This window comes from Callionymus lyra, chromosome 2 (genome assembly GCF_982586985.1).
Source record: "Callionymus lyra chromosome 2, fCalLyr1.hap1.1, whole genome shotgun sequence".
NCBI lineage: Eukaryota > Metazoa > Chordata > Actinopteri > Syngnathiformes > Callionymidae > Callionymus > Callionymus lyra.
This window is the reverse complement of record NC_141819.1, coordinates 11,002,220-11,029,822: the sequence shown is the minus strand read 5'-3', so window position 1 is coordinate 11,029,822 and position 27,603 is coordinate 11,002,220. Positions and strand designations below refer to the sequence as shown.

At 39.2% G+C, this 27,603-nt stretch overlaps 1 protein-coding gene across 4 annotated transcripts; it reads right to left on the bottom strand.

Annotated features, from left to right (window-relative positions):
* Positions 1 to 985: 985 nt before the first annotated feature.
* kif14 (kinesin family member 14) lies at positions 986 to 26,569 on the bottom strand. Of its 4 annotated transcripts, none has more exons than XM_087783509.1 (29): positions 25,450 to 26,569; positions 23,133 to 23,387; positions 22,977 to 23,064; positions 22,163 to 22,261; positions 22,044 to 22,096; positions 21,930 to 21,960; positions 20,950 to 21,057; positions 20,686 to 20,817; positions 19,432 to 19,550; positions 17,637 to 17,809; positions 15,962 to 16,109; positions 15,757 to 15,820; positions 15,494 to 15,678; positions 15,326 to 15,428; positions 14,009 to 14,169; positions 13,787 to 13,934; positions 12,468 to 12,614; positions 11,840 to 11,972; positions 11,322 to 11,415; positions 11,105 to 11,246; positions 9,661 to 9,767; positions 7,455 to 7,555; positions 7,052 to 7,282; positions 5,385 to 5,572; positions 4,841 to 4,987; positions 3,492 to 3,614; positions 3,340 to 3,414; positions 1,667 to 1,817; positions 986 to 1,589 (listed from the first exon to the last, which is right to left on the bottom strand). In XM_087783509.1, the coding sequence occupies exons 1-29, from the start codon at positions 26,415 to 26,417 to the stop codon at positions 1,255 to 1,257; spliced, it is 4,809 nt and encodes a 1,602-aa protein (XP_087639635.1). In that variant the 5' UTR covers positions 26,418 to 26,569; the 3' UTR covers positions 986 to 1,254. The 4 variants fall into 4 exon arrangements, with proteins under 4 accessions (XP_087639635.1, XP_087639636.1, XP_087639637.1 ...); XM_087783510.1 differs by having other exon boundaries at positions 1,667 to 1,814; XM_087783511.1 differs by having other exon boundaries at positions 20,701 to 20,817.
* Positions 26,570 to 27,603: the final 1,034 nt, after the last annotated feature.

Here is a 27,603-nt window from a genome sequence, read left to right as displayed (position 1 = left end):
TGTGTAAATAACACAATATCTTTGCTAGCAAGTATATCATTCAATTTCCTTCATGACTTCAAGAAAAATTCTAAAAAAAATGCCTGGAAAGTTTTTCGAGGAAGTAAACAGATGAAAAGAAAAATGATTCAAGTTACAAAAGGATAACATTTAAATAATTATCTTGATATTTCTTGGAATAAGTTATAATATTTTTTTGTAAGAGATTCAACTGATGTTAGGCTAGAACATTGTGAGTTTTATTGTTTTAATTTTCTATTGTTGGAGCCAAAAATACATTTGAGACGTAATACTTTTGTATGTTAATAACACAATATCTATGCTAGTGAGTATATCATTAAATTTCCTTCATGACTTCAAGAAAATATCTTTAAAAAAAAATCTATCAATTCATTGATCTACAAAGCATTAAGGGCTGGTAGAGTTTAGTCTTATCTGACCCTATCTTACCCAAAAAAATTAAAGAAAATTAATCAAAATATGTGGAAACTTTCCCGCTTGAGACTTTAGCTCCTACGAGGGTTTGAGTGACGCCACCTTCCGTCTGTGATGTCACTCTGTGATGACTGACACACGTCAATGTCGCAGGGTCAGATGTTCAACTGTGTTACAGCAATAAATCATTACGTTTATTTAGAAATCGTGATAAAAAGAAGCATAATTTGAACGAGAAAATTAATGAAAAGTTAATATTAACAATCTTCCAAATGTTCTTTTTCAATATAAACCTGTTACCTCATCTAGTTCGTCAAAATCAAGTCATAAATAAACACCTTTACTCGACTGAAAACATGTCTCACAAGAGGCTCCCAAACTCCCTTTTTAACAGCTTCCTTCTCCCCCCTCATTAGAAGCAAACATGGAGATAAGGGCCAGCGACTCACTTCCTCCCAACAACATCAGAGGCTCTTAGTGACACATTTTTTCTCTTTAAAGGCCTCGACCCGGGAGACCTAGCCGGTCGCCAAAATGAACACGCTTCGTATGGCGACCAAATAATTTATTTTCGTTTGACCGACACAACAGGAGAAAGTCAAAACATGTTTCTTAAAACTTGATCTATTCAGCTCTGGTTACAGATGTTTAAAAGTTAATACAAAGTTAAAAAAAAAGTCATGCATCGTCATTAAAATCTTACAATTAAGAGCCGAGGAAATGAAGATAAAAAAAAGCAGAATATGACCTTGATATGTGCAAAATGTACCAATATTTCTTTTCAAGCAGTGCAATGATAGTGAAACAGCAGGAAACCACCTAAACCCAGTGAGGGCTTCCTTTAGACAACACGCCGTGAGAGTGTTGCTTCGTCATCGTCTTAAGACCCGCACGACTTCTCACGCCGTCTGAGGAGTCTTTGAGGGAAGAACTTTCTTCCAGATCGACCGATCCCGTCTCCTCCGGATCGTCCCACGCGGACAGCAGGGACCTCAAGGCGTCGTGGAGCTCCTCCCTGGAGCCCATGACCATCTGGTCGCTCGAGTGATGGGAGGAAATCGTCTCGTCGCCGTCTCTGGCCGAGATCAGCTCGTCCACGGCCTTGGCCGAGGCGGTGATCAGCTCTCGGCTGCTGTTGGCTTCACCGTCTTTACCTTAAAAAAAAGAGATTTAAATGCATTTACATCAAGACAAACTGTGTTGATAACGTGTTCAACGATGACGATCGTACCTCTGAGGGCGCTGGAGAGACACGTGTTCAGCTGCAGGACCGACTTCTTCAGCTCAAACAGTTTGTTTGCATATGTTTTCAGGGTCTGCAGGGTTGACGGCGATTGGTCTTCGCCTTCTTCCGCTTCCTCAGACGCTTTCTCTCGCTCCTTCTTCATAACAAACAGATGTAAGGATGAACACCCGATATGACACAACAAGATGATTTCAGAGCAGGTTGTTTGGGGCAGCAAAGACTATCCCGGAAAGCCTTCTCAAGCTCTTCTCCATGAGGAACAGATGCATTATATTAAAAAACTTAAACTGCGCGGGTATTTAAAGGCCCAATCTGTAGGACTTTCAATAGTGCTTTTGGCTCCACCAGGTGTCGGATCAGTGTAACTGCAACTTCATAAGGTGCCTGTTTTGATCGTGTTCGCAAAAAAAGAAAAAAAAAAAAAAAGAAAAATTGTATTTCATCAGTATATTGTCTCATCTCCCTGGTCATTTAAAATAGTCGTCTCAGTATTGCGGGCATGTTGTCCAGGAAAAATTACACAATAAAGAGTATCCTCAAAACTAGGGTGAAATAAATATTTGTTACGCTTTAAAATCGCGAGACCGTAACGACATTCAACAGCCCGGTGTAGATTTTTATTGTAATTTACAATTACATGCAAACATTCAGCTAAAGGATCAATGAAGTTCCCCAAGATCCTGGAGATGACTGAGGACGAGAGGATACAGTCAACTCCAGCAGCTTTTAAAGCTAATTTTTGGACATATTATAAAAGAAATAAGGCTTCGTCAAGAGTCATGTGGTCTGGGAATTCTGCAACACCAGAGTCAAGTACTCGACAATAATACTAATATATCCTTGTTACCACAGTATCACGATATAACGTATTGTTGCCCCTGTATCGTGATACACATCGAATTGCCAGATTCTTGCCAATACACAATCTCGTCACAACTGAAATTAAACGAAAACAATGAAGATTAAAAAAAGATAATCATGTCAAAATGTCACATTAAACATTTTCACTTTGATTTTGAATTATTTTGCGACAAAGATTTTAGACAGTTAGTCGCAGGTGTTTGTGTGCCTTAGATAACGATGAGTGATGCTCCTTCTTTCAGCTCATTCATTGCTTAAACGCCTGCTAAAGATGCATCTGCTCAGAAGATAAGCTCAAGCAACAAAAGACCGAGTGTCATTCGTTACAACCCGTTGTGTCTGGGATCATCAATCTTGACGTCTGTGTGACACGAAAGGTTGTTTTTGGCCGTTCTTGAGCTCCTCTAACTTGAAATGTCCCTTTTCTTTATGGCTTCATTCAAAGAAAACATCCAAATATTGGACACAGATGTTCATAGAAAAGTCACAGTTCGATTTCTGCCAACTGTGGTATTAGGCTTTATTCAACACAGACTCTGAGGCGCATCAGGGATTATAATCTTGGCATCGACGCACTTGTCGTTAATCACGTTATATAAAACAGAAGAAGGTGAATATTGTGTTTGAAGATCCATGATTGTAATGTAATTATTAAGTATTAAGTATGTAATGATTGTGGGGTGAGAGAAAAAAGAAAATGGCCTTTAAATCGGAAACAACTCAAGACTTTACAAATGAGACAAATTACTGAAACAATTCTCCATTTAAAAAAAGACAGCTTTGCTGCTCGAACTCACCGTCAGCATCTGGTGCATGAAGTTCTGCAAAGCTCGAGCTAAATCCAACGTTTTAGATTTCAGAGATTTGAGGATCTGTCAACAAACACACAACACATTTAAGTATTTAAAATCTGATTCTGTATCGTGCATCAAAGCATGTAAACTCTTACCAGGTTCCTGGGAAACGCCAGCTGAGCCTCTCGCAACATCTCCCTGGTGAGCTGAAGGTTGTTCTCCAGCAGTGAGCGGACGCCTTTGTTGACTCCCTTCTGAAGACTCGCAACCACCGACGGCTGAAATATGACATGATCACGGTTTCTTCAATTAGAGAGATTATAAAATAAAAATGTTCTTATGTAGTAATGTAGATAATAGTTCCACATTAGCCAAGAATACCCATTAATATTAATCTTTAAATTGTGGTTTTTCAGTTAAAATTTTACCTCAAAATGACACTTATTAACTGACAATTCAGCTTAGTAACGGGGTGCTAAAGTTAAGCCTTGAAACTCATGCGGGAACTTTCCTACTTGTGACCTTGGATCCTGCAAGGGTTTGAATCAATAACATGTTTTGCATCAGCTTGAAAGCATAAGGTTTAACTGGTTGTATGTTAAACCTTATTGGAATAAGAGCATCATTTTAATTATGCTAAAAAATTTGATTAAGACTGCATACAACAGTCTTACCTTTAAAATAGACAAACATTTGAAAGTTAACGAAATGGGCTCCACACAAAAGGGAACGTTTTAAATTCAATTTAAGAGAGAATGAACTGAAAAGATGAATTAAAAATTGAATTAAAATGCTGCATCATCTATTAAAAAATGTCTTGCTCAAAGTGCCTAAGAAATATAACCTAATTTATACCTTCCAATGTTGCCCAAAGCAAACTCTTTCTGAAGTTGCTGCAAGATTCAAGTCAATCTGTGAATTATTAATTTCATTTTTTTTTAAAGGTCAACTAACGTAAAAACCCAACTCTCCTGACTCCAAGTCTTCCTCTCCAAGATGCAGTAAGTCCCTCATCATGACCATGTTCTCAACTTATTACTGTATAAAGTTCGTCTGAAATCTTGGCAAACGAGAGGTTACGAGAGTCCATTATGACGTAATAATGGCTTCATTCCTCCTTCAGCCAGCTGTGATCACGCCCTGCTTTGTTTATACAACGAGTCCTTTGGAGGTGGAGACTTCTAGAATTGATGACGCGCTGTGAAGAACCTTGATGTTTGACCGATCACAGCAGAGTGGGTGTGGCTATGGTCAACAAGATTTAATCTCCAGAAAAAACAAAGTGTTTTCAGTGGGCGGGGCTTAAGATCATCTTCTAATGTCAATATTTCAATGAGTTTTGTACAAACAGACACACGTCGACATTTTAAAGCCAGTTAGGGCCTTATTTTTAGATCCATCATCATCCTTTTAAGGATCCCTGGCGGTGAACGCATCACATAAAATAAGATAAAACATGTGGTTCTGCCCCGAAGAGCTCCTGTAGTATTGATAGCATTGTTACCTTGCCCGCGGCGCCCGGCTCGGCGGCGTTCAGCGGCGTGCCCGTGACCGACGCCAGGTGTCCGAGCGCCAGCATCAGGGCGTCCACGCACTGGCCGCTCTTCCTCCGGGCCTCCGTCACCATGGACGTGATCTCGGACTCGCAGCCCTGGAGACGAGTTAGATTTTTTCGGTCAGCGGCGGATAAAAACCGCTGGAATTATTTACCGGCGAAATCAATGCAAAGCAACCGAAAAACGCCTTCTGAGGTAAATTAATCAAATTGAGCGAGAGGGTTAAAAATCTGTTTAGGTGCGAGGGAAGCCGCAGAATTCTGATTTTGTTTCCATATATTCATGCTCTGTTCGGTGCTCAAGGTTGAAAATTCCCCTTGCTTGGCCATTTCCATAGACGGAGCTGAAACAGCTCACAGCTACGAGCCGTCAATCAATTCCTTCGCATTCCGATGAGCGGCGGCCTGTCAGATGCGTGTTCAATTTCCCTCCGTCGCTGGGTTCTTAACACCACTTTTGTAGCCAAAGAGCGAGATTAGGGTCGGCGTTAACCTGGATCAGCATCTGGAGGAATCCTCCCATCTTCTTGACCTGGCTCTTGAGTTCCTCCGCCAGAGTGTAGAACACGCCGGACGAGGGTCTCACGCTGGAGAACCACAGCAGGAGTACGAAGACTCCGCCCTCGACCGCGGCGCTGGCCTTGATCAGGAGAGCTTGAGTCTGGACGTTGCAGCCAAACACTGCAGGAGAACACATTTTAAACAAGTTAAAAATGAGTCTATAAACTGTATATATACACGTTTTTATGATACGACATAAGAAAAGCAGAGTTTCAGGTAGAATTTCTACATGATTGGCTTCAGTAAAAATTGCATCAAGGGAGAAAATATTTCATCATCAATGGTGTCTGTAGGAAAAACAAGTATATCAAGAGAAATCTAGAAAAGGCGTCGTCATTTTTTAAATTCCTGTGTCCCGAAACTTACACATGCAACTCAAAATCATTTAAAACACATTTTTAAATCCAATGATTTCATGATCAAAACAATGTTTTTGACCATGTTTTAAATAACCCTGCAATAGTTAAATGTTCTGGTTATTACAGAGAAAGAAAGTGATATTATTAAAAAAAACATTTGAGTTCTAAATAATGATTTGATTTGATATACATGTGCTCTTTCAGTTAGATATGGACAAGTTCAACCTTACCAGCCTTTAGAACATTTCATATAGTTTGATATATGGTTGTTATATTTGCACGCTGTCATTCCTTGCACTTTGTTCTTTATATTTGCACGTTGTCATTCCTTGCGCATTGTTCTTTATATTTGTACTGTCATTCCTTGAACTTTGTTCTTTATATTTGCACTTTGTCATTCCTTGCTCATTGTTCTTTATATTAGCACTTTTTCATCCCTTTAACTTTTTTCTTTATATTTGCACTTTGTCATTCCTTGAACATTGTTCTTTATATTTGCACTTTGTCATTCCTTTAAGTTTTTTCTTTATATTTGCACTTTGTCATTTCTTGCACTTTGTTCTTTATATTTGCACTTTGCAAGGAATGACCACTTGTTTTTGTTCTTGCTTTTATGAAACAATAATCTTCTTTGAACTGTAAACCCAATTACCTAAAGGAGATCTCCAGAGGGATTAATAAAGTCAATCTATATACACATTAAATACCCATTTTTTTTAAACTGATTAGTAAAGTAAAGAAACTGAATGGCATTTTCACTAGTTTAGATAGTCAATAAAAAAAATGTTTTTAAATAGCTCGACCCAAATTCTTTTTTTTTTCATGCAAGGTAAAAACAGCATTTTTTTAAGGGACCTCGAGGCATAGAACAGTTCCAATAAGTCGAGTCAAACACCGGCGTCACAGGTTATGTCTGGCAGACCGAGGACCGAGTGACGTACAAAGGATGAAATCGCGTCTTATCAGTTCGGACCACCTTCTCTCTGTTGTCGAGAACTAATGCTGCCGCGAACAATGTGGTCTTTTCAGCAGAAGACCGAAGCCCGTGACCACACATCGACGCGATCACACCCTCAACCCACATAAAAGTGTGTGGTTTCAATAAATCCAAGGCGTTTAGAAAAGAGTGAGCCAGCTCCATTCCTCACAAGAGGTTTGTTTGAGCAACAGGTCACGACGAAGGCATCACGCGCTGCCATGTGTTAACTGGCACCTCCGGACACGGACTCCGGGGTCTCACCGTTTTCCTGGCTGTCATCGTCCAAACGGTCATAGTCGCTGGATATGGTCTGGATGGCGTCGTAGACCAGGTACATGTCGGAGGCCAGCCTGTCGGCCAGGCTCTCCTCCGGGCCCCGGGAGCTGCGCAGGCGAGCCAACGACTGGCCGACGAGATCCTTGCAGATGCCAGGCGTGGCAGAGTCGCTGGTGCTGGAATGTGTGGAGGGCGGTTTGTTGACCCCCATTAAACCTGGGAAAAACACAGGGAATTATTACCTTTTTTTTCTCTAAAGCTGGTCTTGTTTAATGTGATAATTAAAACATTTAGATGCAAATGTGCACAAAATATACATAGAAATTAAACTATATAAACCAACATGTATCAATAATACAATGATAAATAAGTATGTTGAGTGACTCACCACAGGTTTGAGTCGCATCCCTGTTCAGACTCTGGATCGGATGGACGCGGATTTCATAAAGACGTCCCGAGATTCTCCTGCTCTTCAATAAGCTTCTGCTCCTGTAGAAAAGAAACAAATGTAGTCGTTCTCTCCGTGACCTCGTTTGACACATCCATGAACCTCGTTGGTTTTCATCCTCTTCCCCAACAAATCCAATATTTTTAAATTTAACTTAACATTTACCTTTTTTTTATGCGTAGTGATGTGACCTTGTCAGTCAAGAAACACTATATAAGGAAGAAATTAATAAGATGGTAGTGATGTGTCGATGAAGCTTCATGAAACAGTGTCATTATTTCCTGAGTCCACTAGATGTCACTCTTTGCTCTATAATCTATTGCTTTGAAAAGTTATTCTATTGAAACCTCACATCATTTTCAGGCTAAGGGGGCGCCCCCGTCTCTCCAAATATGACACCGTTTCATGAAGCTTCATCGACACATCACTAGTGATGGTCTGACGAAGCTTCATGAAACAGTGTCATTACTTTTAGAGTCCACTAGATGGCGGTCTCTGTACTTTTCCCCTTTGTTTTGAACACATGTTCTAATGTAACATCACATCATTTTAAAGCTGCTACTGACCTCCATCAAACATGACACCGTTTCATGAAGCTTCATCGACCCATCACTACATATGCGGCCCCCCATGAGGTCAGTCAGAGTAAAAACAACAAGACTGCTCTTTCGAAAACTTCAAAAATATAAACCATTTTATTTCTAATTACTCGTCACTTGTTCAAACATTTGTCTAACTTGTAGTGATGTGTCGATGAAGCTTCATGAAGCAGTGTCATATTTTTCGGAGGACAGTAGGGGGCGCCATCAATTTAAAAAAGGATGTGATGTTTCAATAGAATAACTTTTAAAGCAATAGATTATAGAGCAAAGAGTGACATCTAGTGGACTCAGAAAATAATGACACCGTTTCATGAAGCTTCATCATCAATACCAACTTGTTACTTTCTTCCTTATATAGCATTTCTTGACTGAATAATGACTGAAGCGAAATTTAAATTGAAAACATTACGTGTACATGTTTTATAATAAATACATTAAACATTTGACCTTTTTTTATTTTTTTTAAATGTTCCCTTGTAACTTATTCCCCTCACCCACAGACTTTTTTTTTCCTCTGATCTTTCCTTCCTCTTGGCTTGACGGCCCCTTAATACAGTCCCAGCCTACAGTATAATGTGGCCCTTTAATTGCCCACCCCCCTCTCTCCCTCTCTCTAAACCATACATTATTGGCAGCTCTCGTTTTTTCCCTTTCAGTCCTTCTTTGGCCAGTCGTTCTCAAACTCCCCACTTTATCAGCAAACATCTTCTCCGCAAAAAAAACCCTCTTGAACCGAGTGTTAATTAAAAAGCTTTTCGTACCCGTTCACCTACATAAACGTCGGGGTTTCTCTCATTTTGAGGAAAGAAAACATCAGTATTTGTTTGTGTGGAACTCTCAAAGAAACTTCCCCTCAGTTGCCAGCGAGCCTCTTGACAAAAAGCAGAGGTGTTGGTTCAATAATAAAAAAAAAAAGAAAAGAAAACAGTGGGGAAGGAAGGCAACACGCCGGATGCCATGTTTCGCTTGGCGAGTACAACGGCGGCGGCAGCAGCACCTCCAGCATGCCTGACAGGGAAAACAATCACGGGGGAAAACGTTTGGATTTCAGCATGTACCACGGAAGCTCTGGGAATGTGTGTGTCTTGGATTTTAAATCTAAATCACAAGGACTCCCGGTCCACATGGAAATAAAATCTCAAAACACGGGGCGACTATAAAGCAGGGAGATATTTTATGTGACGCATACTTGTGTCACATTTGCATTATAAAAGAAGAATGTGTCGAGTTGTTAAAAAAAAAAAAAAGGATTCAAGGATCTTACCATGTATGAAGCTGATGGTGAATAAAAAAATATGTTTTTACAAAGATTTTCCTTCTCAAAATGTTGAACAATGGCCGCCTTTTCCTTCGCTCACCTGCGACCCTTCGCTCACCTGCGTTTTCAAAAGCAGGAAATCACCCCGAAAAATAAACAGACTGGTGCTTTAAAATCCTTGACCCCGGCCCTCATTTAAAACCCAAAGACAACGGTGATAATTGATGTGCGGAGCTGGGGTGTAAATACGAGCGGGAAAGTGAAGGAGACGCCGTCGGATAATTACCTTCGACGCGAGAGGGAAGAGGTGGACGCCGAGGAAGACGATATATCTTGCTCCCACTCATCAGCGGGGTCATAAAACACAGCGTCGTCTTTAGAAGTGGAATCGCCCTGCGAGGAGTAAATCAACGGCTGACACGGCTGATCTCATTTTGTCAACTTAAGAAAAGAAAAAGAGCAAACAAGGACTGGTGAAGGGATCCTACCTTGAGCGCAGGATATTGGGCATTAAATTAAGGGACTGGGATTTAAAATTACGTCCATGAATTATTGTCAGGAATAAAAATTGACGTGAGATTTTTATTTTTATGGTCAATAGTTTTTTTTACTTTAAAAGCATTCAAATGTTTCATTTAATTTCTATTTCAAAAGGATTCTGGTGACTTTTCTTACTAGAAGTAAATGTTTCGTTTTTAATTTTAATGATCGGTTAACAACGGATTATTACTTCAATAATTCTAGTTTTTAAACATGAGGGTTAGTTAAAATAAATTTTAAATTATTCAAAACAGGGAATTTAAACTTAAACTAATGTGTTGATTCAAGTGTTTGTTAAATAGATGTTGGACTCTATTGTATCATCAGAGTCCGTTTGTACAAAACTCTCTTTTCGTTGAAACATTGACATTAGAAAAATGATCTTAAGCCCCGCCCACTGAAAACACTGTTTTTCTGGAGATTAAATCTTGTTTAACATAACCACGCCCACTCTTCTTTGATTGGTCAAACACCAAGGTTGTCACCGTGTGTCATCAATCCCGTAAGTCTCGAAAGGACTCGTTGTATAAACAAAGCGAGGCGTAATTACAGCAACTACAATGTCATAATCGCTCTGCTCTCGTAACCTCTCGTTTGCGCAGATTTCAGAGCAACTTTATAAAGTAATAAGTTCAAAACATGGTCATGATGAGGGACTTACTGCAGCTTCAACATTGAGCATGTGAGCAGGACAGTGGAGTTTTCACATTAGTTACCCTTTAAGTACAATTAACTTTTTGTTCATTTTAAATATAAATCCTGCAATTTACCACCGTTTTCTTAAGATTGTATTGCAGCATGAATCAAAAAGTATCAAATAAATATAAAATAACATCATTAGGAAGTCATTGGTCATGAAACAGTTGTGTTGTGAAGACACTGTATCATGATACAGTGTCAAGAGTCGTGACGCCTCATCAACTCATCACGATTCTTAATTTTCTTAGGGCTGCCGTGTTTCTCACTTTGTTGTCTTGATCTTTTAAAGCATTTATTTTAACTGAGTATTGTTCTGTTTTGTAAGGGCTTTGTGACCCTGGTCTGAGAATGACGCTTTACAAATATAAAATGCTTGCTTACTTACAATCATCTGGTTATTGTTTAACCAAAAAAAAATTAAATTAAAAATGGTATGAACAGAAAAATACAGATGGCTTAAACTGTCATTGAGAGTTACTAAGGATCTGAACCTGCTCCAGCTCCCGCATGGCTGCCATGTTGTTCTGGAATCTATCCAGACTCCAAAATGTGGAGATCCCCAACTTGGTGTTTTGAACACGGACTTGGAGAGCGTCGCCGGACTCTGGCTTGTCGTCGTTGGAACCTTCATGTCTTTGGATGGAGATTAAAGATTACACAATAAACCTACTGAAAGTATTGGAAAAAGTGTTGTTTTCTTAGGTGTACCTGCTGAATACAGTCTTTTTGTTGAGATTGGTGCTGATTTTGTTGGCCTCCTCGATCATGAGGGAAAGCTTCATGGAATCCCACTGAGAACCGGCTGAAAGAACAAGCATGAAAGAGGTTAAATCAACTATTCTGGTGATAGAAGATGGATTCCACCCTTTTGACCGTCGTCTCCCGCCCTGCCTGCACTCTCCTCTTTACCTCCCTTGAGCTTTACAACTCTTGATGATTGATCCTAAATACACGACTTAAAAGCACATCGATTATTACAAAGTTGAACTCTTAGCAACACTTGCAGCCAATCAGAATTTCTTCTTTATTCCTATGGTTTAATTTCTTTTTAAAAACGGTATCAAAATTCCTTTTTTTATGAGAAATTTAAGGAGAAACAAGAGTTTTCTGTCGACCCGTCGGCGAGAGGCTCGTTCACATCTTTTCCCGGAGACAGATGTTATCGTGTAAATACCCGCGGCCACGTTTTTATTCTTCACGGGGCGTTTCTGTTTAATCCTGCTCACCATTTCGCGGAGCGTTGACTTCTCTCATCGCCCTCTTCTTCTGAATGTCCTCCAGCTCTTTGCTGATCTTTCTCTTCTCGGCTTCCAGAGCGTCAACAATCCTCGCCTGACACACACGCCGATCCTCCATCGCCTGAGCGAAAATGTACACAGTGTTAAAAATCGCCAACGCGGCTCCAAACATTAGCCCGAATGCTCCATCGGCTGATCTCTACGGTCGCTGGATTCATTGAAGCCTACACACACACATGATTCAAATCATCTTTGGGCCAAGAAAAGTAATGGTTCGCTTTAGAATATAAATGCTTTTTTCTTCTTTCATAAACACCATGAAGGTGCCACCCACTATGGATCCATGACTCGCCGCTTCTGAAGCCAAATGAGAAAAGTTTCCAAATTAGCGTTTGCGTGAAAAATCTGGATTTCTTCAATATAGCTTCCAAAATGCTCCATATGGAACATTAAAAGTTCAGAAAAAAAAGGCTTTTTGCTCATGTTTATCATCCTCATGTGTGCTTGGCACTGCAGGGGCCATTTTTCCACATTTCTGAATGGAAGGATTGCAGTCCAACTTTCCACCTTCCTGTAAAGTGGAGTTTAAACATTTCAGAATGCTCCGGGTCCTGACCTGAGCCTCCATATGAAGGCGGAGGCGTTTTTTGTGGCTGTCCACTTCCTGCTGGAGCTCCAGCTTTGCCATCTTCAGTTGTTCCATCTGACTGGCCACCCGCTGCTGCTGCAGCTCCTGGAGACGCTTACTCTCATTTTCCTGGTTCTGAATGGATGACATTGTGGGTCTTTAGTCAAGAACGAGCCGAACACACTGGTGTTTCTCATTGTGTTGTGCTCGTACTCTTCAGTTAGCATGTGGAAAAAAAACAACAATTAACATAACTATGCCTATATTTTTTAACTATCCAGCACTGACATTTTCAAATGTAGATAAAAAACAAATATAAAAACACAGAAAAGAAAGCATCAAAAACGAACAATAAGTCTGACTTAAAAGTAATCCCCACAACAATGTAAACGACAGTGGCCACATGAAAGCCAACTCCGCTCATTTGCTTAATGTCAAAAAATCTATTATTTTGAAGACATAAGCTTCTCATTTGGATTGAAATTCATCACTTGAAACAGATGCTGTAATAAAACCGATGATGTAGAAACGCTCCTGAGATCGAAGCGCGTCCCTGCTGTGTATAATTGGGAACTTTTTGTTACTCCTCTGAGAATTTTGGTATTTTAACTTGATGTTTTGGCGAATATTTCTCCTTAATGTTAATGCAATAACGTGTGTTTGTATGACATTCTTATTTAAGTACTGATGTGTCGATGAAGCTTCATGAAGCAGTGTCATATTTTTAAGGAGGACAGTAGGGGGCGCCCTCAGCTTAAAAATGATGTCAGGTTTCAATATAATTACTTTTTAAATCAATAGATATACAGAGCAAAGAGTGACATCTAGTGACATATCCAATCATTTCTAAATCAAATGTATGTTAAAAAGCAAGTAAAAAAAATACATTAACCACTGATTCCTTTAATTATACTTTGTTTTTTTATATACAGGACGATCCTGAATGATGGTTTACATTTAAAGGCTACTTGTGTTTTTCCAAAAGGTACTTGTATCACTAATAGTAAGAGAATAAAAGAATGAGCAAACTACAAAAATGACAAAAATGACCTGTTTGACACATGTGGGTTTACACTGGAATTAAAAACTATGTTCAGAGGAACACAATCCTTTCCATTTGTTGTAAAACTAAATTTGAGTTGCAAGAATTAAAATCTTTCACAAAATGGATCGAAAGAAAACTACACATCAAGAGTGTGTCTGAAAACTCAAAAGCTCCGGCTTCTTAAATGAAGTCACCCAGAGAAGCCAAAAAAGAAGGGAAAATGTTTAAGTAATAATAAACAAATGGAAAAGGTTTTCTGCACCAGTTCACTCTCCAGGGTCTGAATTCTCTCCTCGTAAAGAGCCTTCTGCTCAGACAACTCCTTCTGGGCGACCTCTTTGGCCATCTGGATTCCCTGCATCATCTCCTCTTTCGCCTTCACTTGGGCCTCTTCAATTTCTGCTTCCAGCCTGGGGAGGAATTTAAACCGACAATGTGCACGGAGCGTTGACGACGGAGGGAAATTCTTGACGTGAAAACTCACTGAGCCCTCTGAGCAGACAGCAGCTCATTTTTGGCAAATTCAAAGTCTTTTTTCTGCCCATCGCCTGAGCCGGTCCAGCAGGAAACCCTCTTCCCAGACTCCACCTGGGCTGGATGGTTGAAGCGAAAGTAATGGTCTCCACCCAGAATCACTCGATCACCCTGGAAATATTTTTGAAAATCATGAATAGAAAAGAGAGAGAGTTCAGTTTCATCATTCTGGTTGAAAGACTCATTTGCAGCTCAAAACTTCCATTGAAAATTAGATGTTTTTACATTGAGTTTTTGCTCTCTGATCGGTGGTCTGATCTATCCATCTATATTTTTTGCGATACTGTAGTTACAAGTATATATGTGTAGTATTGTCCAGTACTTTACTCTGGTGTTGTAGTATTTACAGACCACATGACTCTTGACAAAGTCGTAACTGCTTTCAAACCAAAATATGTCCAAACATCAGGTTTAAAAGCTGCTGGAGTCACTGTATCCTCTCGTCCTCAGTCAACGCTGGGATCTCGCAGGATTTTATAGTTCTTTTAGCTGCAGTGACGTATGGACTGCCGCCATTTAGCGGCCGATAGAAATAAACAAATGCTATCAATATTTTGGATGTTAATAGTAAAAGCCTAATTATTATTAATATTTTTTATATATTTTATTAAAACTATAAACCATGAAACACTGTAATAAAAATACAAATTTGAAAGCAGTATATCAGTATATTATTCCACTCCTGCCCCCAAACTCGGAATTAAACAGCCTAATAGAACGAGGAATAAGCGAGTCCCTGAGTCTATTAGTGTTGCATCTGGTATATAGTATTGTGAAAAGAGTATTGTAGAGTATTTAATATTTGCTTAGATCCATAGTCCTAAGTACAGTACACACTACTGCAATATAGGAGCCTAATCGTTTTAAACAAGATCCTCTTACTCTTCTCATTTTGCATTCACTCAAAACTGTACATCTTTTTATTTAACATGTAAGACAACAATCTGGTTAGAATTTCTAAGTGACTTTAAGAAGACGTTCAGAACTCAACTGAACTGAAAATATAATCTAGAGTTACTAACACACGAGGTGCAGAGAAACCTGACGGATCAAGTGTCGTTCTGAGCCATGTTTACGGATCGAGTGACGTCATCACGATAATCCAGTGGAAATATGCAAGAAAATTATCTCAACCCTTTTGGATTTTACATTTTAAACCTGTGATGTTTGAGTGACTTCATTTGAAATGACATCAAGCACACTTTGAAACACTCTGGTTTCCTCCCACAGTCCCAAACAAACCCCTCGAGAGGATGAAAACACTCACATGATGCAGGACAGTGGTGTCTGTGATGAGATTTCCATTCACAAATGTCTTTGCGTTGTCCTTGGGGATGATGCTGACCGTGCCGTCCATGTTCGTGATGGTGCTGAGAGAACAAGAAATTGAGATTTTTCCCTTTTTTAAGAGTTTTTCCCCTCAATATTATCTCACCAATGTTGGTCTGCGATCAGGGCGCCGTTCAGCTGGATGTCGTGGCTGGACTCGGACTTGAGTTTTCCCACCGTCGTCCGGCCTTCCTTGATCATGTACAGGAGCATCTCGGAGAGCTGAGGATCCTCGTTCAGGTTCACCAGGTTGGGAAGACGGTTGTCCACTTTGAAGGTCACGCCTGCTTTCTGAAGAGGCGCACATCAAAATTAAAAAAAAAAAAGTTAGATTTGTGGAGAGGAGAAAAGAGAAAGTTAAAAAGTCACCTGAAGCTCTTTGGTCTCCTCTCGTTTACGGATTTCCGCCTGTTCCAGTTTCTCTCTCCAGGCTCTGCAGCGTGAAAGCAGAACATTTTTTATGATCGGTTTGGAAATAAATATTGAACGTTATGTTCTCCATCAGGAAAATATACAAAGTTTACATTTTTCTATCACTACAAAAGGAATAGATTATGGGATCCTTTTTTTCCACCTGTTGGCCTCGAGCATTTCTCTCTCTTGCTGGCAGAGTCGGTTCTTCAGGGCGGCGACCTCCTGCTGAAAGAGCCGGACTCGCTCTGGTTCGATGCCCTGAGCGCTCATCTGAGCCGCTCGCAGCTTCTCCACTTCTGCCTTCAGTTCTGAGGAACAAACGCATGTTTCACATAAATGTCACACGTTTCTGAAAACCAAAACTTGAATATATGAAGAATAAAAGAAAGAATGGAAGCAGAATTTGATATACATGGTAAATAAGAAGCAGGATGTTAGAAAAGTTACAAAAGAAACTGAAAATAAAGAAAAATAATTCAAGGACAATCAAAACAGAATACGTAGAATTTTAAAAGTAGGAAAAGCAAACTTGGACTTTTGTGTAAGCAGGCAGAGAAAAATGAATAATCATTTATTTTTGGTGGAAAAGAAAAAAAGAAACTATAGAAGAGAAAAAAATGTAATATATAGAAAATTACATTTCTCTTAGGTACATAAAATAAACGTTTAAAACAAGTATAACAAGGTTAAACAGTATTGTTTTTTCTCTTTATTTCTCTTTGTTCTTGTTCTTACAGCAATTTTTCATAAAAAAAATAATCAAAATAAAATATTTGTTGTGGATAATTTGGAAAAAAAACAATTTCGTTTTCAAAAATTGTCAATAAAGTTCTACCTAACCTAAACTATAAGAATAAACAGATAATTAAATTTAAAAAAAGGCAGAGATCATTAATTAAACGTAAAGTTAAGGTAAATGTTGAAATAAACTTAATTTCTGGTTTGAAACTGAACAACGAAGCTGATAAATTGAGAGATTCTTCCATTCGTTAGGGATTTCTTGTCACCTCTTGAATTCTAACGGTCACCGATCGCCCTCAGTGGACCCCAATACACAGCGAGAGCTCCCCCCTGTGTCGAACCTGTCAAACTGCAGCTTTGATCGGCCAATAAAAAATAAAAAAATCATACTTGCATGACAGTGAGCCCGGCATGTGCGGCTGACAGTGCATAAATATAGCCTGGAGGCAAGGTTAGGGCCGGGACTTAATTGAAGTAGGAAGGGTACGAGCTGGTGATGGATAGACGGGCAGTCGGGAGGGCATGGCGAGCGAGAGAGAGGGAGAGTCGGACCAGAGTGAGGTGGACGGCGGAGAAATTGACACATGATGATGGGGAAAGTGACATAAATATTCAAGGGGAATTACGTCTAAAAATAATAATAATAATAATTGTTTAAACATTGCAAACTTACTCTGAAGCAAATATGGATGAATAAAGTCTGTAATTTAAACTCAAACATAGTTGACGGATTAAAAGAAAAAATAAATTTACATTCACTTCCGATACGTTTGTGGTCCACACCTGCAACCGTGCGACGGTAATGCGTTTCTTTTTGGCAGAGAAAAAAAGAAAAAAAAACACCTTTTTATTGATTTCTCTTGAACAGAGAGGACAGATGTCCCACAGTCCCGAACACAATCAGAGAAATATGCATAAGGACCTTCGGTGGAAACTTCTCGCCGGAATAAAACAGCCAAGGTGAAGTCAACACTCGGAGAGAATTGAAAAGAACACAAAGGAGGGGGACCTTTTCACGGTTGGGAGATTGAAAAGCTGCAGTTTGGAGAACAAATTAAAAAGACGGACCAAAAAAAAAGTATTTTTTCTCTGACCTCTTATGAGCTTGGCGCTGGTGTCCTCGTTGACTTTCGCCACGTTGATGATGGTGCGGGCCTGTTGAGCGTAGCGGAGCGTGCTCAGACTTTCTTCCATGTTGCTGCCGGCCGGACTCAACGTGGCGATCATGGTCGTCTTGGAGTTGCCGCCGAGGCTTTCCTTCAACAGCCTGAGAAAGTCGGAAATAGCATCTGATTTATTATGTGTGATGCATCTCTGCCTTATACTCTCGTTTGCATTTTGCCAAAGCCTCGTGGGCAACACAAGTGGCCAAGGTTTTAAACACAATATTAACATTTATTAAACCGTCTATAACTGCCACTCCCTCAACAGGAAATACGAGTCTGACTTAATTTCAATTCTCTACACCAGAAGACAAAACAATCGGCCTTATGACTCCAAATTAAATGTTTTTGGAAGTTTCTGCAAGAAATTGTTCATCACTGTCCCTGCGACAGACTGTCGCCCTATGACCCTGAAATAGGCTCCAGTCTCCCCATGACCCCGGGATAAAACGTTTGTCAATGAATGAATGAATGAATGTTCATCACTGTTCAAGAATCAAGAATCCATTGATACGATATGTATAACGATACAGGGGCAACGATATGACATATTTAAAAATATTGTGATATTGTAGGAATAAAGATATATATATATATACATTTGTAGGATTGTTTGAGTACTTGACTCTTGACAAAGTCTCAACTGTCATTTGTTTTGAAACCAAAATATATGTCCAAACATCAGCTTTCAAAAGTTGCTGGAGTCGACTGTATCCTCTCGTCCTCAGTGGAGGCAGGGATTTTGCATTATCTTATTGTTGTTTTAGCTGCAGATGATGTAATGAGCGGCCGGGAGTTTAATTGCAAATCCCAAATGAACACTGTGTGAATATTTGCATGTAAATTGTTAATTAAAAAATTGAATTATAATTTTGTTTTACATAAACTTGATTGAAATACAAAGGATAAAAACACATAAAATATGATTTGCAATTGAAAAATGGAATATATATATATATATATATATTAGGAAAAATACGGTGCTGTCAAATATGAGTTTAAAAGTGGCTACTTCATAATCAAATTATTATATTCATAAATAATAAAATGCTTTGACTTCAATTTTGGCAGAGAAAGCCGAAGGCACCCAGTACTTAAGACCCAATCATTTAACCCTAGCCTTAAATCAGCCACTCGACATAATAGGAAATATTGATTGACTATTGATATTGAAGGTTTTTTTCACAACATTGTGTAGATATTCAACAGCTATATGAAATCTTTTTTTCTAAACAGACATTTTTAGTCTTTCAAATCGTCTGTTATTTTATGGTTAATAATTTAGTAGAGTACGTACACAATTTAAATTCTATTTTTTTTTTTTTACAATTATTAAATGCGTTTTCTTTATTTTTGTGTTGCAATTAATCTTCCAGCCACTAGATGGCAGCACTCATTAAGTCATCTGCAGGTAAAAGAACTGAGAAATCTTGAGAGTTCTGAGCGATGACTGAGGGCAAGAGGATACAGTCGACTTCAGTACTAGAGAACAATACTCGAATATATCCTTGTTCCAACAGTGTCGCAATTTATTGTATTGTATTGTATGGTGATATGTATCGTATCAACAGATTCTTTTCAATACACAATCCTAAGAATAAGGAGCTTGATGGGTCATAAAATCAAATGCTACAGTAGCTGAAGAATTTTCAACAACCTAGATTGCATCAGTGAAACCTCAAGTAAGTAACTGGTGATGCAGAAAATAATTAAAGGTTTCTCTCACCATGTAAGAACCGATTCTCTGTACGGAGTGAAGACCTTCTTCCTGCTCAGTGCCTGCTCCGACAGAGCGGAGATGACTTTCCCGAGAGTGAGCAGGGATTTGTTGATGCTCGCTCCCTCCTACAACAAAAAGTTAAAGTACTTTATTTACATCATTCACGTATTCTCCACGTCAGGCTAATTATATACAGGTGTAAGGGTTGATTTTGACAATATGTTTGTATTATTTTTCTAAAATAATATTTAAAATCTGACTGTGAAAGGACAGTTTGTTAGGCTCGCTTTAACTAGGCTCCTTACTAATAGAATATAACCAACTCTCTGAACCTTTGTCTCACAACCTCCCAGTGAACTCATCGCTACAACTTCATGACAGGTTGATGAGGCCTCATGAAACAGATTTGCAGTGAAGACAGGGTCTTGTCTGAAAAAGGCCACTAGATGTCACTCTAAGTAGATTGGATTCCTCTCCAAGATTCAGATGTTTTGTTGTTATTACTTTAAATATGTCTGCCCCCGTCTGAAATCTGGGCGAACGAGAGGTTACGAGAGCGGAGTCCATTAGTACGTAATAATGGCTTCACTCCTCCAGCCAGCTGTAATATTAATATATATAATATATTAATAATATTACCCCACTTTGTTTATACAATGAATTATGCATTTGATGACGCGCAGTGACAAACCTAAATGTTTGAACAATAACAGCAGAGTGGGTGTGGTTATGGTAAACAAGATTTTATCTCCAGAAAAGGAAAGTGTTTTCAGTGGGCGGGGCTTATGATCATTCTCAACTCAAGAGAGTTTTGTGCAAACACACACTGATGATACAATAGAGTCACACATCTATTTAACACACACTATATATACTATAAAAGTGAAACCAACCATCACAGAAAAAAGTCAAAATATTATACAGTTTTAACTCGTGTGTGAACTGGAAGCAGCTGTTCAAATGGTTCCATTGGAAGTCATGATTCCACCAGTTCAGAGCGCCCCCCCCCCCCACAACACAATAACAACATCTGGGCACCGCCGCGAAACATGCATAAAGGAGCACTTTGTTCCGAGACGGCGGAGCGAGAGCCCAGTGGTTCCCCACGTCACTTCCAATTGCCGTCTGCCCGCGAACAGCTCTCGCAGATAGAAATCTGACTTTAATCAAATAGGAGTTAGTGAAGACTTCATTTCCAAAAATGAAATGTGTTCACGTTGAGAAAATAAAAATCAATGGACAGAAAAAAAAAGAAAGGACCGTGAGCGCTCGTACTCTGAGGCGATCTCCGCTGGTCTGTGCCGAGTTACAGCGCTCGCTCCCTGCCAAGTCCACCAAGTTAATCCGGCTGGTTATGCTGTGGTCGTGTTCCTCTCCCTCCACATACTCCGTCTGAAACACAAACCGTGTAAGATGCAACCAAAAACAAAAACCCCAAGTAGAGGTTAATAATACAGGATGTGAGGCGAGGGGGGGTGGTGAGCAGGGTGAGAGGGGGGGGGGGCGAGTTAAGTGAGGAAATACCTTGGTCTGGGTCATAACCAGGGTGAAGACGGAGTGTGATCTGGAGCTCTTGTCGTTCATTCCTGTGGCAGCTGTGGCTCTCTGCTTGTTCCCCAGCTCCAGCCATCCCTGAAATTAGTCACAAGGCGAATAACCGGGTTTGAGAATTGAAAATGAGACGTGAAAACTTGACAAATTGTACGTCTAAACAGCTAATGTCGCCATTGAAATCGAAGCGAAAACGTCCACCGGCTACGGCTCCAGTTAATAAACAACACGTCTATTTGTTAACGTGACCAGGGCCTTAAACCTTCTCAAATGGAAGAGAACAATATCAAGAGAATAACATCCTGTGGCCTTTTTCAAAAGATGAATAAACGATGGCTTTCTCTGAACTTAAGGTCGCATGGCAGCCATTTTAATAAAGTCATGGGTCAAGATCCAGTAAAAAACACTATGGAGACCAACGGCAGAAAGAAAAAATGAATTAAAATGCAGATTTACACTGCCATCCACTGGCGAATACGTGTATTACAACAGCGGAATCAAACGTTTAAGTTCAGCACGTGACCAGATTGTGACTATAAAGACATACTTGTCAACTTCCAAATGGAAGAAACGTTTGAATGTAAGTAAGTAAGTAATATTTATTTATATAGCGCTTTTCCAGACCAGGGTCACAAAGCGCTTAAACAATCAAAATGTATTTGAGCAATAACTTCTTTAGCAGATAAAATAGGTCTTAATAGTACGATATCTGCAACCTTTTCAATAAAACTTTCATTACGGACTCTCCGCATCGTAGAAAAAACTTTGTTATTCTTTCCCATGGAGCAGAAACAAACATCTGATTTTCCAGAGAATGATTTGTTTTGTTACTCAGATGAATGAGATAAATAAAAAAGAAGATTTAAAGTCCGAATAAGTCTACAAAAGCCAATGAGTAGCAAACAATACATTTGATTTTAGACGAATAATATAATAATGCTTCAAATTGTTACCTTGACGTCGTTGTACGAGCCAACAACGTTCCTGGAAGAAGCAAAGCGACTAGTTAGATACAACAAATTGTAACAGCAGCAGTGACAATATATATATTTTAAGTATATTCTTACGCAGACAGCTCGGCAACATAAGGTCCGTGAACAGGATGTTCTCTCACTCTCAACTGTAAAAATGAGACGCGTTAGTACGAGTTTGTACTTGGATTTTTCTGCGAAGGTGCGCGACCTACAGGCATCCTCCTCTGGTTGGGTTCATCTCTGGTCACCAGGAGGTCGTGGATCTTCTCGTTGTAGACTTCAAAGTAGCTCATCTCGACGTGACACTTTACCTGGGAAACAGTCACGTATTCAGGCCAGAGTTTGAGTCGAAGATAAACTACATTTGGCACATAAAGCATACGTTTACATTTAATAAATTATAATGTTTTTGTGTCATGAAAAGCTCTTAAATTAAAGTTCTGAGAGTTTACCAGGATTAAAACATTAAAAAAAACACAAACTGTTCCAATGACTGTAGGTAGTAAATGCTATCGATAAGCTAAGCCAGTGCTCCTCGACCTTTTTCAACTCTGGCCCACTTTTAAGTCCCAAAAACCTCCGACCCATAAATAAAAAGACATTATAATGCGTTCTCATTTTGTTGTCACGTGTATATTACTCGAAGGAAAAACAATATAATGAAAAGAATATTTGAAAATGTTTAATATCCTTTTAAACTTAATGAGTTTTAACATTTAAAACATTAGGTTAGTTAGAACTTTATTGATCCCTCAGGAGGTCTCCTTTGGGAAGTAGTTTTTTCCCCCAATTAGACACAGCAATTATTCATAAAAATAAGAACATTAATATGTGTATTTTTATTTTTTATATAATTACATCCACCCTCCCCAAAAAAATTATATCATTTTGAAAACGATTTTGCGGCCCACTTGCAATACTTTTGCGGCACACCAGGGGCCAACACATTTTCCCATTATATGGCACAAATCGAACATACATACATATTATAACCACATGAATTCATGAATTTGTTAGATATTTTACCTCTTCCGTCACCATGGTGGCCAGTTTGGAAAAGAGCTCTTGACAGAAACGCGGGATGACGCCAGCTTCTTCTCCAAAGCCCATCATCCTACAACCAATAACAAAAAAAATGAATTAAAGCACTTTTCAAACACACTTTGAAATCCATCCGCTCACGTGTAGGATTTGCCGGAGCCCGTCTGTCCGTAGGCGAACAGGCAGGTGTTGAAGCCTTCGAAGGCCCTGAGGAGCAGAGGTCTGGCCAGGGTGTCGTAGACGGTCTTCTGGCTGGCGAAGGCGGCCTCGGTCTTGTCCACCGAGCAGAAGGAGAAATCGTAGGTGAAGGAGTAGCTCTGCTTGGAGACCGGGTTCTGGACCACAGTCTCCTGACCGTTCATGAAGATCACTTGCACCGCCTCTTCTGCCGTCTCTCTGCAGAAAATAAATATTATTTGTAATGAATAAAATGTTTACGAAAACAGTAAATTACAACCATTATTCTTAGAATAAATATTTATGTGCAGTTTAAGAATAAACTATTTTATTATTAATACACATTGATTTTCACTATTAAAAATACATCTGAGAAACCTGTTGTATTTGACAAAGACATGTCTCTAGTGTAACACTGCAGAAAACTGACCAGAAACTGTTTCCTTCAACTGACAAATATCTCTAAACTCAGGAAAATTATGTCACAACTTGATCTGTATCTTTTAATCCATGCGTTTGTTTCTTCTCGTTTAGACTATTGTAACAGTTTATTTCCGTGTCTAAATAAGAAGGATCTGTCTCGCCTGCAGTTAATACAAAACTCTGAGAGAATTCTGAGCTGCTCTAGTAGAAGAACTCACATTGCCCGATCCTTAAAACTCTTGACTGGCTGCCAGTTTCTTTCAGGATCAATTTTAATTCTGGTTCTTACTTTCAGATCTATTCATGGTCAGACCATCAGTGATCTGTTCCAGCCGTACACCCCAGCTCGGGCTCTGAGGTCTGTGGATCAGAATCTACTGATGGTTCCTGAACACGGTTCAGGACCAGAGGAGAGAAATCCTTCCAGACTGTTGCTCCTAAGCTTTGGAACGATCTCCCTCTTCCTCTGTGTTTGATGATCTACTGACTCCTTCAAGAAACATTTTAAGACATTTTTATTTGTGCTTTCCCTGATTTTGTGGGACTCCTTTGATTGTCTTATGTGTCTTGATCTTTTAAAGTATTTATTTTAACTTTGTTTGAGAAAGGCGCTTTACAAATAACCTTTACTTACTTACTTACTTATGCATATGCAATACTTTTACATTATTTTTCCAAATAAAAGCATACTTTATTTTATTATAAAGTCATGATTTAGCACAGCCTGTAACATGTTCTTGCTAATACAAGTTGACAGTCAGTAGATTACATCACTGAAACCTGTGCGAGAGCAAAGGTCTCAAGGTCCCATAAAATTTGATTTATTTATTGTCTCTTTTAGGTCATTTCAGATGAAACCTTATATTAGAATAGAGAAACTGATGGAATGGGTTTTTAATTACTATAGTATAAGCTATAATGTTTGTTTGTTTTCAAATGATAGTTTACCTGCTAGCCTGAGCTAGTCAATAACAGCTGTCACTTTAAAGGTTAAAATAGCATATTTCCAGGTTTAGAATCTGAATAATCTAAATCTGCCATTAAATAACAAACTTGTTATTTAAAACATCAAATTGAAGACTTTATTGATAGGAAAACATCTAGATGTTTTTTAATAAATGTCTTAGAGGGAGTAGATTTTGTTTGTCTTTAATGGAATGATAAATTACATCTGGGTCATGATGAAAAATATTATTATTATTATTCAGGATGTATGACTCAGGTGGAACAAAGTTTTTTTGAAGGTCATGGGTGCGCTCATGTCAACCCGTAACACTTAGACACTTATAAAAAAGCTCTTAAAAAAAAAAAGCTAATGACAGTCAGTAGTTTTGGATTTCTCAAACCCTTGCAAGAGCCAAGGTCTCAAGTAGTCAAAATTTAATTTGATTTAGTTTAGCTATTATGGCCGTTGAGGTTAAACCTAAACGCCTCATAACATATAATATATTAGAGAAACTGATTAAATGTGTTTATTTTTAACAATAAACTTAACCTTTTTTTCTTTTTCCAACTCATGGTTTACTCGCTAGCCGGAGCTAGTCAATAACAGAAGTCACTTTAAGGTTAAAAACATATATTTTGAAGGCTAAAATCTGAATAATATAAATCTGTAATTAAATAACATTATTTATAAGGAGAAATTAAACTGTCTTGACAGGAAAACATTTCCATTTTTAAACAAACGTGTTCATCAAGTCTTAAGAGGGAGAATATTTTATTTTGTCTGTTTTAAGGTGATAAACAGCATCTGGGTCAGAATAAAAAATTATATTATTTGGGATTTATGTGTCAGGACATGCGTGTCTTTACATGGCTTCACTAGGATATGTTTAAAGTTATATATAAAATGACAAACCTTCCATTGAAAGGCCTCAGACGAACAGCAACAGTCACAGCACTGTTCTCCATCTTCAACGAGTGCTGGGTCTTCACACCTTCACTGGTTCTGGACTGGGACTCCTCAGGTTTCTGGCAAATGGATGGGGTCCTGGACTGGGACTCCTCAGGTTTCTGGCAAATGGATGGGGTCCTGGACTGGGACTCCTCAGGTTTCTGGCAGGTGGACGGGGTCCTGGTCACTTTAAGAACAGTAGAGGTCCTGACCTGCGGGGCTGCGTTGGTTCTGGGCCCGGGTGTCTTGACCCCCCTGGGAGCAGGGACAGGTCTAGAGTCCAGCATCTGCTGCACCCTGGACTTGGACCTCTCGAGACCCTTAGCCACCACAAGTCTCGGGGTCTCTCTGGCGGTCAACTTCTCGAACACGTCTCTTTTGGCGGCGATTCTCCCGAACTGGGTCTGTTTGGTGGGAGTCTTGAACACGTGATCCGCGGGTCTACCTGCACAGGTGAGCGAGGAGGATGATGGCGCGTCTCTCGCCTGTGTGTCCCTCAGGCTCGTGGACCGGTACACGCTCGGAAACCGTCCATTGGACTCGCTTAGAACTTTAGAATTGGTGGAGTTCTGGACGCTGACCCGGGGCGTGGTTCTGTCCCCCGTCGGGGTCTTGGTTCTGCGTTGCATGGTGAGCCTCTTCTCGGGGGCTGGAGTGATGATGCTGGTCTGGGTTCCGTCCAGGGTCTCCCCGGTCCTCCTCCTGGACCGTCTCTGGAGGGTCAGGCGGGTTCTGGTGGCGGTGCTGGTTCTGGCCACCGCGGAGATGACGTAGGTCTTGTTGAGGTTCCGACTCTTGTCTCCGCTGCGTCTGTCCTCGCTCGAAGGTGGGTCCGAAACCTTCCGGACCTCCTTGGTTCTGGAGGTCGGCGTGGACATCAGGTGGTCGTAATAAACCGTGTGTTTCCGAGCTTGGACGCTGAAGAGCGACATGTTTTTTTCTAGACGCTAAACAACAATAATATTTTTTTTTCTTTTTAAAGTCGCAAAACAAAGTATAAAACGTTTCTTACAAACACCAGGATCCTTGTTAAGTGAGTAAAAATAAATCCATCGCAGAGAAACACGCACAGATAAAAACAGCAGTTTTGTTTACAGCTGCTCTGTCACTTCCGGCTTCACCAGGTTCACCGCCTTAATTTCAAACTGCTCACCATGCTTCGATCTGATTGGTCAGGACTTCTCTGACGTCAGTGGTGGGTTTGAAAAGCTATTATGAGTAACATGGTGGACGCTAGATGGCGGCAACATTATCCGTTTAAATACAAGCAATTTTATTTAATTTACCACCTCTTTTTTCCTTCTTTTCCGGAGATTAGTTAAGTATTTTATTCATTTATTTTTTTTAAAAAGAAGAGAAAATGTAATTATTGTTTTATTCATTGTTATTTAGGTTAGGTTAGGTAGAACTTTATTGACCCCTCAGGAGGTCTCCACTTGTTTGTTTGTTTTTTTCAAATTATCCACAGCAAATACAGCAATTTTTCATAAAAAATAATCAAAATAAAATAAGAAAAAGAACAAAGAGAAATAAAGAGAAAGAACAAGATGATACAATCTAAGTCTAAAGATAAAGAACATAGATTTATTTATTAATAACATTTCTTTTTTGCTATTATTCTTGTTTAATTTATCTATCATTTATGTTTAATGTATTTCGATTATTGCTGTTAGTATTACGTGTTCATTTTTTTTGTATTATTTATAATCATATGTGTCTGTATGCTTAATCTTTTTCTTGTAAACTGCTAAAGGAACTCAAATTTCCTGAATAAAAGAAGATCAGGTACATCTATGTAACTTGGAAAAAAAAAGTTTAACTTTAACCATTAGTCATGTCCAAAAAAGTTACAAATTGAGCTTTTTTTTTCCCACCACGTTATTACTTCAATTTAAACGTTTCACCTTCATTTAAACTTTTGCATTAACTTTGTTTTTTGTTTCAATTCTGTTTATTAGTTGATTATTTAAGTCTGTTGATTATTTATTTCATTTTGTTGGTTATTAATTTTTATTTATTTTCTTGAATGTCTTAATTACTGTTTGTTTAAAGCTTTTATTGTTTCGAGTGTTTAATGTCTGTTGTTAAGTCCTTTCAACTGTGTTCATTCTTAATTCA